The sequence below is a fragment of the Stenella coeruleoalba genome, assembly GCF_951394435.1.
Source record: "Stenella coeruleoalba genome assembly, chromosome: 16".
In the NCBI taxonomy this organism is placed as follows: Eukaryota; Metazoa; Chordata; class Mammalia; order Artiodactyla; family Delphinidae; genus Stenella; species Stenella coeruleoalba.
In genome coordinates, this window is record NC_137162.1 from 81,278,641 (window position 1) to 81,291,760 (window position 13,120).

The 13,120-nt window shown below is 47.2% G+C and overlaps 1 protein-coding gene across 2 annotated transcripts in view; it reads right to left on the bottom strand.

Moving 5' to 3' along the window:
* Nucleotides 1–13,120, bottom strand: part of DISC1 (DISC1 scaffold protein) — a 347,726-nt gene that overhangs the window by 234,279 nt on the left and 100,327 nt on the right. For both annotated transcript variants that reach the window (XM_079901082.1, XM_079901083.1), the window contains one exon: nucleotides 3,299–3,428. In XM_079901082.1, coding sequence (XP_079757208.1) covers nucleotides 3,299–3,428 — 130 coding nt within the window. The remainder of the gene's footprint in view (nucleotides 1–3,298; nucleotides 3,429–13,120) is intronic.

The following is a 13,120-nucleotide window of genomic DNA, read 5'->3' on the forward strand; positions in this document are numbered from 1 at the left end:
AACCCAAAAATGGGCAGGAGACCTAAATAGACATTTCTCCAAAGAAGACAGACAGATTGCCAACAAACACATAAAAGGATGCTCAACATCATTAATCATTAGAGAAATGCAAATCAAAACTACAATGAGGTATCACCTCACACCAGTCAGAATGGCCATCATCAAAAAAATCTACCAACAATAAATGCTGGAGAGGGTGTGGAGAAAAGGGAACCCTCTTGCACTGTTGGTGAGAATGTAAATTGATACAGCCACTATGGAGAACAGTATGGAGGTTCCTTAAAGAACTGAAAATAGAACTACCATATGACCCAGCAATCCCACTACTGGGCATATACCCTGAGGAAACCATAACTCAAAAAGAGTCATGTACCACAATGTTCATTGCAGTTCTATTTACAATAGCCAGGACATGGAAGCAACCTAAGTGTCCATCGACAGATGAATGGATAAAGAAGATGTGGCACATATATACAATGGAATATTACTAGCCATAAAAAGAAACGAAATTGAGTTATTTGTAGTGAGGTGGATAGACCTAGAGACTGTCATATAGACTGAAGTAAGTCAGAAAGAGAAAAACAAATACTGTATGCTAACCCATACATATGGAATAAAAAAAATGGTTCTGAAGAACTTAGGGGCAGGACAGGAATAAAGACGCAGACGTAGAGAATGGACTTGAGGACTCAGGGACGGAGAAGGGTATGCTGGGACTAAGTGAGAGAGTGGCATGGACATATATACACTACCAAATGTAAAATAGATAGCTAGTGGGAAGCAGCCACATAGCACAGGGAGATCAGCTAGGTGCTTTGTGACCACCTAGAGGGGTGGGATAGGGAGAGTGGGAGGGAGATGCAAGAGGGAGGGGATATGGGGGTATATGTATCTGTATAGCTGATTCACTTTGTTATAGAGCAGAAACTAACACACCATTGTAAAGCAATTATACTCCAATAAAGACGTTAAAAAAAAATCTACCAACAAAGAAAAGTCCAGGCCAGAGGGCTTCACATGTGAATTCTATCAAACATTTAGAGAAGAGCTAACACCCCTCCTTCTCAAACTCTTCCAAAAAACTGCAGAGGAAGGAACAGTCCCAAACTAATCCTACAAGGCCACTATCAACCTGATACCAAAGCCAGACAAAGATACTACAAAAAAAGAAAATTACAGACCAATATCACTGATGAATATAGATGCAAAAATCCTCAAAAAATACTAGCAAACAGAATCCAACAACACATTAAAAGGATCATGCACCACGATCAAGTGGGATTTATCTCAGGGATGCAAGGATTCTTTGATATATGCAAATCAGTCAGTGTGATACACCATGTTAACAGATTGAGGAATAAAAACCATATAATCATCTCATTCGATGCAGAAAAAGCTTTTGACAAAATTCAACACCTATTTACGATAAAAACTCTCCAGAACTAGGCATAGAGGGAACTTACCTCCACATGATAAAGGCCATATATGACAAACCCACAGCCAACATCGTTCTCAATGGTGAAAAACTGAAAGCATTTCCTCTAAGATCAGGAACAAGACAAGGATGTCCACTTTCACCACTGTTATTCAACATAGTTTTGGAATTCCTAGCCACGGCAATCAGAGAAGAAAAAGAAATAAAAGGAATACAAATTGGAAAAGAAGAAGTAAAATTGTCACTGTTTGCAGATGACATGATACTATACATAGAGAATTCTAAAGATGCCACCAGAAAACTACTAGAGCTCATCAAAGAATTTGGTAAAGTTGCAGGATACAAAATTAATACACAGAATTCTCTTGCATTCCTATACACTAACAATGAAAGATCACAAAGAGAAATTAAGGAAACAATCCCATTCACCATTGTAACAAAAAGAATAAAATACCTAGGAATAAACCTACCTAAGGAGGTAAAAGACCTGTACACAGAAAACTATAAGACACTGATGAAAGAAATCAAAGATGACACAGACGGAGAGATATACCATGTTCTTGGATTGGAAGAACCAATATTGTGAAAATGACTATACTACCCAAAGCAATCTACAGATTCAATGCAATCCCTATCAAACTATCAATGGCATTTTTTACAGAACTAGAAAAAAAATCTTAAAGTTTGTATGGAAACACAAGAGACCTTGAATAGCCAAAGCAATCTTGAGGGAAACAAATGGAGCTGGAGGAATCAGACTCCCTGATTTCAGACTACACTACAAAGCTACGGTAATCAAAACAATAGGGTACTGGCACAAAAACAGAAATATAGACCAATGGAACAGGATAGAAAGCCCAGAGATAAACCCACACACCTATGGTCAACTAATCTATGACAAAGGGGGCAAGGATATACAATGGAGAAAAGACAGTCTCTTCAATTAAAAAAAAAAGTGCCAGTTTATTGGAGAATATTTTCAAGTAGCAACAATGTTTGCTTCCCTTTGCCACCTTGCTATTGTATGGACTTGGATGGGCAAACTCAGATAAAAAGAACACTCTGCTTGAGGCGGGGGCAGCGGGAGGGCTTCCAGTAACATGTCTGAGCCCCATTAACTTGTCTAAGGTCATTCAGCTGTTTGGAGCCTAAGCCAGCTCTTGGACTCAGTGTTAAAGCCCTCTGCTCTTTCCAGACGTCAATGCTCCCCATTCCTGCCTCAAGGCCTCCAGGCTCAGGCAGGTGTGGACAGAGTTGCAGGGCTCCTTGTCTCTGGGGGACACTGTCGACTTCCAGAGCTCCTGGTTGCCTCCTGGCTGGAACTCAGGGCTGCACCAAGATTTCTAGCCCCTGATGATTCTCGGCCAACTTGCATCCACTGCTCTGGGCCTACCTGGAGCTCCCACGGTGCCCCAGTCATTCCCAGTCTTTCCCAGTCCCGCCCACTTTGCCCAGTCCACACTTACAGCTCTGCCTCCTGACAGGCGCTACTCAGAGTCCAAGCTGACGGCAGTTGCCATAAAGCACGGCCACAGCTCAGATTTTTCTCTGCCTCTAAAAGAACCTTCTTCAGGGCAAAACGAGAAGAGGTGACAGACTGGCCTGGCAGACAAGGAAAGCATATTCAACAGGTAATGAGGAATAGCAAAGACAGGCACACACACCGCCAAGCTTTCAACCCCTCGTTGGTAATGAGACTCCCGACAGGCCCCCTAGTCACCACCCTCCACCCTGTGCTTCCAGGCGGACAGCCAACGCTCTAATTGCTTCACTCAAGCAAAGCAAAGACCCACTTTGCTACCTCTGGCTCAAATGGATAAGAAAAATGATGTCTTGTTTCTTGAAGATTCTTCACCCGCTTACCTGTAACTGCTGCTTTTCTTGGAGAAGCCAGTCTCGCCTGGTGATGGACACAAGCAGGTTGTCCTGAGCGGTGGGTTCCAACATCTTCGGCTCCGTTCTGAGCTGGGCTTGGGTGTCGTCACTCCCAGCTCTTAAAACAAAACATACATATAGGTACAGATATGGATGAGCTGAAATCCTCAGATCTACAAGAATGTTAATGGAAAGAAGGTCCACAAAGTGGCCCCCAGCGGCTCTCATCCTTAGGAGGGTCATAGGGATGAGGTCCCTAATGTAAGTTTTTGTTTTAATGACAATCTGTCGGGGCTTTGGCTGTTTCCCAGAGCCACCTTGCTTAACTGGACTGGGCACTGTCCAGCACCGTAGCTACGCGTGTGGCTATCTGCGCTGAAAGTGTAAAATACACCCCAGATTTTAAAGACTTAGTATGAAATGAAGAGTGTAAAATAGCTCATTAATGACATTTATGTTCATTACCTGTTGGGATGACAATGTTTTTGACATACTGGGTTAAGTACATTTTAACAATGAATTTTACTTGTTTTTTCTTACTTTTTAGAAACGTGGCTACTAGAGCATTTAAAATCATGTATGTGGTTTGCATTATACATCATCGGACAGCTCTGCCTGGGCCACCCAGGGCAAACTTCCAGGGCTGATCTTGGCTGTGGAGATGACAAAGAGGGTTGACTGATGCCTGGGTCAGAGATTCTCAGAAAAGGTTTGCTAAAAGACTGTCAAAAACCACTAAAAATCTCTTTCTCCCATGCTCGCAAGAGTTGGCATATTTGGTTGAAGCAACGCTGGTGAAGATGTGGCCCAGGCTGCCACCTTATGCTGGTGAGTTGCCGTTGCAGGAGCCTTGCAGGTGTTTCTCATCAAAGGATGACAAATCAATTTATAAGCGGTTACAGCTGTAAACAAGACTTGTCCCCTGCGCAGAGCAGAGGCGATGGGTAAACCAAGGCCACGGACAAATGCTCCCCCCAGGGCTCAGACTTACTCACTGTAGGAGTGGAAAGGTAGACGCCCTGCTCCCATTTCCTACATCTTAACATGGCCCTTACGTTAACAAGGGGGCCTACCCAGCAGCACAGTGAAACAGCCCTAATATTCTTAGAAACAATGATAGAAAATATGTCACCTCAGCTTTTCTAAGTTAGAAAACAGTGGCCACAGAAAAGGGAGCCTTGATTGACTCTCTGGGCCAGACACAGATTCAGACTCAATAATCTCGAAAGCTGCTTACTTAATATAACATACCACGCAATTTAGAAGCTTATTTTAAGACCTGTTACTCTCTGTAACAAGTCTCTGTGTGCGTAAAGGCAAATCACAAGAGTAGTAGTAGTAATAAAAAAATTTAACTGGTAATAACAAAATAATCCGGTATAATTGAGAATTTACTGTACGCCGGGTGTTATCAGTGTTGCCAACGAAGAAACAGAGCATCAGGGAGATCTGAGCAACTTGCTCTGGTGTAACCAAGCAGGACCCTATGGGGCCTTCCCAGAGCAAGACTCCCCCTCCAGGTCCTCCGCCTGCCTTTCGTCTGTAGAAAAACTTTAGTCAAAGAATAAATTTAACTGGAGAAAAGAAAATGCAGAAAGAAAGGAAAGTTTCAAGCAAGACAAAATAATAATGGTTTAGCCATTAAACAAAGAAGTCAAAAACCTTTTGTTCCTCCCCAAGGGCTATAGATAACATTCTGAGCCATGTCCTTAGAGCTGTTTTACAGAGACTGAAACCCTCACCAGGTAGAAGACGTTAACTGTATGCTGCTCACAAGCACACAGACCCCAGACCAGTTGGAACCAGAAGGTTGATGATGTTGACTCCCAGTTACCTCACCACCAACCAATCAGAAGAAGGCCCACGAGCTGATCACACACCCCACAGCCCCCCTCCCTCACCCTGTCTTTATAAACTTTTCCCTGAAAACCATCAGGGAGTTTGGGCCTTCTGAGCACTAGCTGTCTGGACTCCTTGCTTGGCGCCTTCGATAAACACTGCACTTCTCTTCACCACCACCGGGTGTCAGTAGATTGGCTTTCCTGGGTGTGGGCAAGCGGACACAAGTTTGGCTCCACAACACTGGGTCACACAGAGAGCAAGAAGCAGAGGTGAGGAGTCCATCAAAGGGCCGTGAGGCTGGTGGCCACTTTCCAGCCCTTCCCTGGACACCATATACCAGTCAGGCTTCAGCAAGATTATGAACTCCTGTTTCTTCCTGGCTTCTAGCCACATGCCACCCACACCTGCTGGCTAAGTCCCCTTGCCCACGATTCAACACAGTCAGCTGAGAGTGACAGCTTCGGGGAGGTAGATGAGCACGGTTTGAGCCCTAACCCCACCTTTTTCTAGCTATGTGTCCTTGGACTTACCAAACCTCTCTGAACCTCACCTCCCTCGTTTTTAAAATGAGAATGATGGTGATGGTGATGCCTTCCCTACACGGCTCCATATGGCTGATTACGGGGTCAAATGTATTCAACAAATGGCCACTGAGCACCTACCCTGTGCAGGTCCCACCCTCACCCTGGGGCCATAAGGGGACTCTGTCCTCGGGGAGCTGGCCGCTTCCCCCCCACCTCAACGTTGGCATCAGGAGACTGAACGCTGTGCTCATGTCCACTGGACACACCGTCCTTTGTAATGAAGAGTAAAGATGAGATGTTTCCGAGGACCTTTCCATGTATCGGAAGGGGGAGGGGGCCCCTGGAAGGAAACCACCATCAGCTATTGTGGGAATGGAACCCACCTCCTCCCCTGGGCCCCCGAGTCTCAGCCTGTCCGCCCAGCCTCTCGCTCTGGACGGTGAACCTCAGCCCATCTCGTGCTGCTGTCCCCAGGGCCCAGCACTGAGCAGGGCTTAGCAAATATTTACCGAGTGACTTCATGAGTCCACGGCCTAGAAAAGTCCAGAAGCTGTTTATATTCAGCTTTCGATTGCATTAGATCATTTCTTCACACTAATTTATTTCCCAATTTGCTCTGCTTATGCAAATATTAAGAGTTTCCTGAATTTCCTAAATAGATACCATCTGGGTCGGGATGGGAGTTAGTGAAGGGAATCAACACAGAATTGAAAATGAGCTGCAGGGGAACTACAGGTGGGTAACTGGGAATTCTCCTTATTATCGTTAATCACATTCATTACTTAATCCATAAAAAAAGCCCCTGTGATTCACCGAAACTCCTGTGTCTCTCAGACTTTAACTCTGGGTAGAGAAAGCCGTGCACAGATGGCTGAGTGGTGGCCCCAGGACAAAAGACAGCTCAGGAATGAAGCCGGGGACCGGTTTCCATCTCAGCCCATCAGCCCTCAGAGCCACGCTCCCTCTGCCTCCTACAATGTTGTTCCCTTTATTTTAATAAACCCCAATGGTAAACCCAAATGTCAGTGCAAATTAGCCTATAAACTACTCAGTACGGAGAACGAGCAAATCCCTCAGGGGCAAGAATTACAAACACGTGGGTTGGAATGTCAGCACAGCACTCGGTGCCCACGGGGACTCGGGGTGTCTAGGACCACACTCTCAGCCCCGGGTTTCACGCAGGTCCCCATCTGCCCAGTGCTGGAAAAATCCTGGCCTTTCTACTTTTGTCTTTTCCACCAATCACTTAAAGAAGGATAAAACCCATCTGTAAAATAAGATCCTACACCACTGCAAACAGTATAGATCCAAACTGCACAGGACAGCATACCGCATCCCAGGGATAACATGGACCGCGTGACTTCTGTGAGTACAGAGTTCAGTAATTCAGAATAAATCCCACCTGGGGGGAGGTGTTTCCTGAGAGTGTGCACCTGTGATGAACCCACCCGGTCACCTCCTCTGCAGCTGGCTCGCTGGGCCCGGGGCCCTCCAGTGCGCTGCCTTTGCGCGGAGGGTCGCCTTCGGGAACGTCTAGAGTGAGACAGGGCAGAGGGGAGCCCAGACATTCCACCGGCTGGGACATCTCGTGCCAGAACGGCTCCTGACAATTGCTGTGGTTTATACAGTTGTACGTATAACACAGAGGGTCCCTTTCCAGACAGGAGTGACGGACGGTCATCACGATGCCAGAAAAATTGCTCTGTGGTGCCACTGCTGGAATCGTAGAGTTTTAATTGAGGAAAGAACCAAAACGGATGCTCTCATTTTCATAGTGAGGAAAACCTCAGCTCAGATGACCACTTCCGGCAACAAGACTTGAGGAGGACCTTCCGAATACCTTTGCCAACTGCTGCTCCATATCGAGGGCTATCCTATCAAATTTATGTCATCCGACGAATGTGTTTCCATCTCTCCCTCGGTGGGATGATGGCGATAAGGAAGTGGTTTGGGCCAGTTATGCAATCAATGAAGTGTGTGTTAAATCTGGAAATAGCTTTCTTAGCCAAACAATGTCATAAATGACTGAGGCCACTCTGTGGCACAACTGAACATTGTAAACTTGCCAGGGACAATGAAGGTAACTTTACAGTTCTTCCTTATATATCTGACTTGGGTCTAAAAGTAAGGAGAGTGGAGTAAAAGTCATACACCTTAGAAAAGCGGACATCACTGGTTTCTACAATCTCATCCCACATATAGAGGTGACAGCCTTGCAGGAGGGGCACGTGGACATTTACTTGGGTTTATAATATCCATGCCCAATACAACAGGCTTCAGACGGACTTCAGCTGAATTTGAGCAAAGAGGATGACACAGGAGACCTTTATTTGGAAGTTTTATCTATAATCCACTGATTTTAAAACAAATTCCGATGAGTCTTCTGTGACTCCCTTCAACTGGTTTTTCTCCTCTTTTCCTTCCTCCCTTACTTCTCAAGGTGATGACAAGGGATCAGAGGTGGGTCTCCTGGGAGAGACACAGGCCGTGCTAGTCCCCATTTGGCTCGAGCTATGATTAGGGGTTCAGAAACGTCTCCGGACACGTTGGTAACAGGGATCATTTTTATGCCACCTCATTTTACATCTCTGGTAAAATGTGTCTGTAACAGTTATTTTCTTCTGCCGTGTGTCTCCATTCCAGCCTGTGAACTTAGAGCTGATCATCGTTGAATTCTGCGGTGTGATGGTCCCGACATGACAAATGGAAACAAAGTATCACATGTTTCAAAGGGAAGAGAGGAAGAGCGGGTCAGAGGAAAAATGACTCAGTCCAGAAGCACCGTGAGCTACACAACATTCATCTGTTCCAATCAGAAAGGAAGTAGGTGAGCAGGAAGTATCCGGACAGGCAAACCAGAGCCCTGCCCTGATAACCACATTGGAAAACCATCGTATAGCTTTGTTTTTAAACTCTGTTGTACTTTGTTTACTTGTGTTTTAAGTTATCTATTGGGAAAAGGTCTTTGATAAAGGACACTTTGCATACACACACACATGTGCACACACACAACTGAAGATGTAAATATGACCCGTTTTCATGTACATGGTGGTGAAGGTCCAGTGGGAAAACACACAGGATGTACAGTCAGAGAAAAGCAAACTATTCCTGAGAAAATTATCAGTCATATGTGCACAGTAGACCAAACCTCTCTCTTAGGAGAAAGGAAAAAATAACTTTCTTTGGACTGGGTGAAAGATACAGCAAAAGTAGATTCCCGATCATTGACCGCTGTGCTAGGATGTTGAGGTGGAATTTTCCAGTTGCTCCAGAATCAGACGCAAATGCTGAAGGACACAGGCCTAAATGCCCTCCACCCCAAATCGGGAGCAGCGAGGGAGGTGTCCACCCAGGGCTGCACAAGTTGCAAACCACCAGCACCCTCACTCACCACCGTATTGACCGTGCAGGAAATGGAGTCTTCATGAGAGATGCTTCCCTGCCCAAGCCCCCAGCCCCGCATGGGGGCAAACAGGGAGTAAGCTCTCCCACCCAAACCAAAGGAAGGAAAAGCAAGTCCACCAGACCCCCTCTTCCAGCCAGGGGGTGTCCTGCAAGGAAGGCTGACGTCTGGTTCTCCCATATGAACTTCTATCTGCGTCTGTTTCTCCCATATGAACCTCTATCTGTGTCTGGTTCTCTTTGGAGCAAAATCTGAGACAAGGAGCTGAGTTCGGGCTCCTTTTTGGCGAAGTGATTCCCAAGAAACCAGAGTGGGTTGTAGGAAGGAGGAAACGTCAATAAACCGTGTGCTATTGAGCTGATCACCACAGAGGCAACTGGGGCGCCAACCAACTGGGAAACATCCTGGGAGAAAATGTGTGCAACACTCCTCGAAGCTGTCCCCCTGGACGTGGGGAGGCTGGACCATTACTCTGCCCTCAGGGGCATCACTCACGCCCCTTCCTCACAAGAGGCAGGGAAAGCCCCGTGGCAGAGAAGCCTGTCGGGTGCAAAGCTGTCAGTGGGCACAAAAGCGTCCACAGCTGGAGAGGGAATCAGAGGGAGGCCAAGGGGTTGGGATGCGGGGCATCAGGTCTCTGCGGCAATCCCCGCCCACACACCGACTTTGTGATGCACCGCTGCCCGTCGAGCAGGGATGAAGGATCAGGAGAGCCACAGCAGGGCAGACGGCCTGGAACCGGCGACCCGCATGCCCAACCGTTCAGTGCGGCAAAGATACGTGAGCTTCCTGTGAACCAAGTGAACACAACAAAAGGGATCCTCCCAACGAGGGCGCCCACTGGCCAAGGAGACCCAGAGAAAGAGGCTTGGTGACACGTGAAAAACGGTGGTTGCCCCTGTGGGGTGGAGAGATTCTGTTCACGTCAGGATCAGGGAGGTGCTGCAGTGGCCTCTGGGGACCCCGCATCTGAGTCCCACAAGAGAGGGAATGTGTCAGCACATATTCACGGGGGTATCAACACCTCTGTTGGCCGGGGGGCAGCGATGGCCCACAAGGAGAGTATTACAAACTCTGGACGGGGAAAGATTTGAATTGGACGTACGAATGATGCTTCAAACTAGACTCACTGGATGAGCAACGGTAACCGAAAATGCCCCAGACATCTGTATTTTCTGCCCAAGACACCATAGAGACAAACCACGATGCCTTTGTACCCTGCTGAGTAGAGATACCCCAGTGACCCAGTTATATTACAGAGCAGTGCGGTGCCAAAGACAGAGAGAGACGGATACCAAACCATTTGAGTACCAGTAATCTGCTTTAGAGGAGCCCAGTTAACCCCTGGGGTGACAGCTAACGCTCCCTGGGCTGCTGGAAGGACCTGGACAAATCGAGCACGATTCAGGGTGACACACAGAGAATTAACCAGTGCTTTTTAGAACGATGCATTCAACAGGGATTATCATGAACAAAATGACAGTGAAATTACAAATGAAGTACCTGATTGTACTTGGGAGTTTACATTTCCTCAGATCTTATTCTAAACCAAATTCTCTTGAGAGCCAAAGGCCCCCTAGAGAGGGAATCCATAAGCTCAGAAGATCTGCATGCAAGTGTTTGTATGCAGTTGTCCGTATGTTTGTACATACGTGGTTCTGTGATGGAAGAAATCTATAGCTTTCATTAGATCCTCTAGGAAACGCTTGATCCCAACAAGGCGAAGAAGTACTTATTTGTGCTGTTATTAATCAGTATTGAAGATGTGCCATATGCCGATGCAACTTCTTTATTTCTACAGGATAAGCACCATCATTGGGAAGCATTCTGTTTCTCCCTGGACTCGGAAAGCCCCTGGCCTGGGAGAAACCTTGCCACCCAGGCGCTGGCTGCCTGAGCTCGGGCCAGACACCCCGTCCCCCTGGTGGCCACTGTGAGAACTGCAGTCAAAGCCCCTGGTTCGGGGGAAACCTGTGAGTCCACATAGTCCTGCTGATGACGAACGTCACAGGCTGGATGGGCAGTCGGCACGGTGAGAGGCAATTCTTTAAATTATTAATGACTATGCAATTATGTTAACACGCAGCAGAAAAGCGTAAGAAAGGAACTAATTTGGAGGCATCGCTCTCTAATTGTGTTAATCATGGGACAGATGGCGTTGGCATGAGAAAAGCCAAGATAATGCTTAAATAACTGAAGTGTGGAGAAGAGCGAGCTAATCCAACCCCCTCCTTTTCTCATGAGGGGAGTGAAGTGTGGAGAAGGTAGGAAACTATGTCAGGTCACACAGAGCTGGGTGGCGCAAGAGACAGGACCAAATCCAGGTTTCCTGGAGCTCCAATCGGGGGTTCTTCAAGATACTGTGGGAACTTCCCTGGTGGCGCAGTGGTTGAGAATCCGCCTGCCAATGCAGGGGACATGGGTTCGAGCCCTGGTCCGGGAAGATCCCACATGCCGCAGAGCAACCAAGCCCATGCGCCACAACTACTGAGCCTGCGCTCTAGAGCCCGCGAGCCACAGCTACTGAGCCCCCGTGCCGCAACTACTGAGCCTGTGCTTTAAGCCCACGAGCCACAACTACTGAGCCCATGCACCACAAATACTGAAGCTCGCACACTCTAGAGCCCGTGCTCCACAACAAGAGAAGCCACCGCAATGAGAAGCCTGTGCACCACAACTCTGCCCCCACTCGCCACAACTAGGGAAAGCCTGCATGCGGCAATGAAGACCCAAGGCAGTCAAAAATAAATAAATGAATGAATTAATTAATTTTTTTAAAAGAAGATACTGTGAACCTCCTCCTTGCTGGGTGTGTCAAAAGCAAGGCTGAAGGAGTGTTTTCTCCAGGGCAACTGAACCACGTTAGAGTGAAGGTTCTTCCTCTCTCCCTCTCTATACACATGCATCTTGGTGAACCTACATGTAGATACACATATGTATCACATTCATTCATTCAGTGAATATTTACAGAATACTTATCATAGGTCAGCCACTGCTCTAGTGTCTAGGAATAAAAAGATAAATACAATACAGTCTTGTCCTCGAGGAGCTCACCGTCTGTCAGAGTAGACAGATATTCAAGGAGACAGATTAATTTGAAAGCCAAGGTAGGGGTGAGGTCATTCAAGGAGCTCCAGCAATTCAAGGGGTAGATGCTGTGACTGACACAGGCAAGGCTTCACAAGGATGGGAGCTCAGCTGAGTCGTGAAGAATGAGCAACAGTTAGGTGACAACTTCTACCACTTTCGCGTGTGTCAGCGGCAGGGGCTGGTGACGCCTAGTGAAATTCCGGCTGCTGGAAAGCTAGGCAAGAGCTGCACTGGAAAAGCTTTGAGTGTCAGCTCAAAGCACAGACCTTATCCCAAGGACCATGAGGGCCGCCGTGCATGACATGACGTTTCCACCTGAGGCATCGTGGAAGGTAAATGAGAGGGAGTAATACTGGGGTCGGGAACACCAGAAGGAGACCACTGCAAGAATCCGGATTACAATTATTAAATCAGAACTGAAGCCCTGACGTGAGGATGGGCGAGGGGAGCAGGGATGCAGTAAAAGACAGCGGAGTCCACAGGACGTGGTCCCCAATTAGACTGGGGAGTAAGGCCTAAGGGGAGGAGCCAAGGCTGAACCCGAGTTCTTACTTGGGTCACTGGGGAGATGGCGGCATAAGTCACTGAGACTGGGGGTGCAGGAGCAGGGACTGACCGGGGACAAAGAGAGTGAATTTAATAACTAGATAGTTTTAAAAGACAGTCAATTTAGGGCTTCCCTGGTGTCGCAGTGGTTGAGAGTCCACCTGCCAATACAGGGGACACGGGTTTGTGCCCTGGTCCGGGAGGATCCCACATGCCGCGGAGCGGCTGGGCCCGTGAGCCATGGCCGCTGAGCCTGCGCGTCCGGAGCCTGTGCTCCGCAATGGAAGAGGCCATGACAGTGAGAGGCCCGCGTACCGCAAAAAAAAAAAAAAAAAAAAAAAAAAGATAGTCAATTTAGTAAAGGCAAGAATAAAACAACAGTAAATTTTTAAGGTAAAAAGGTAG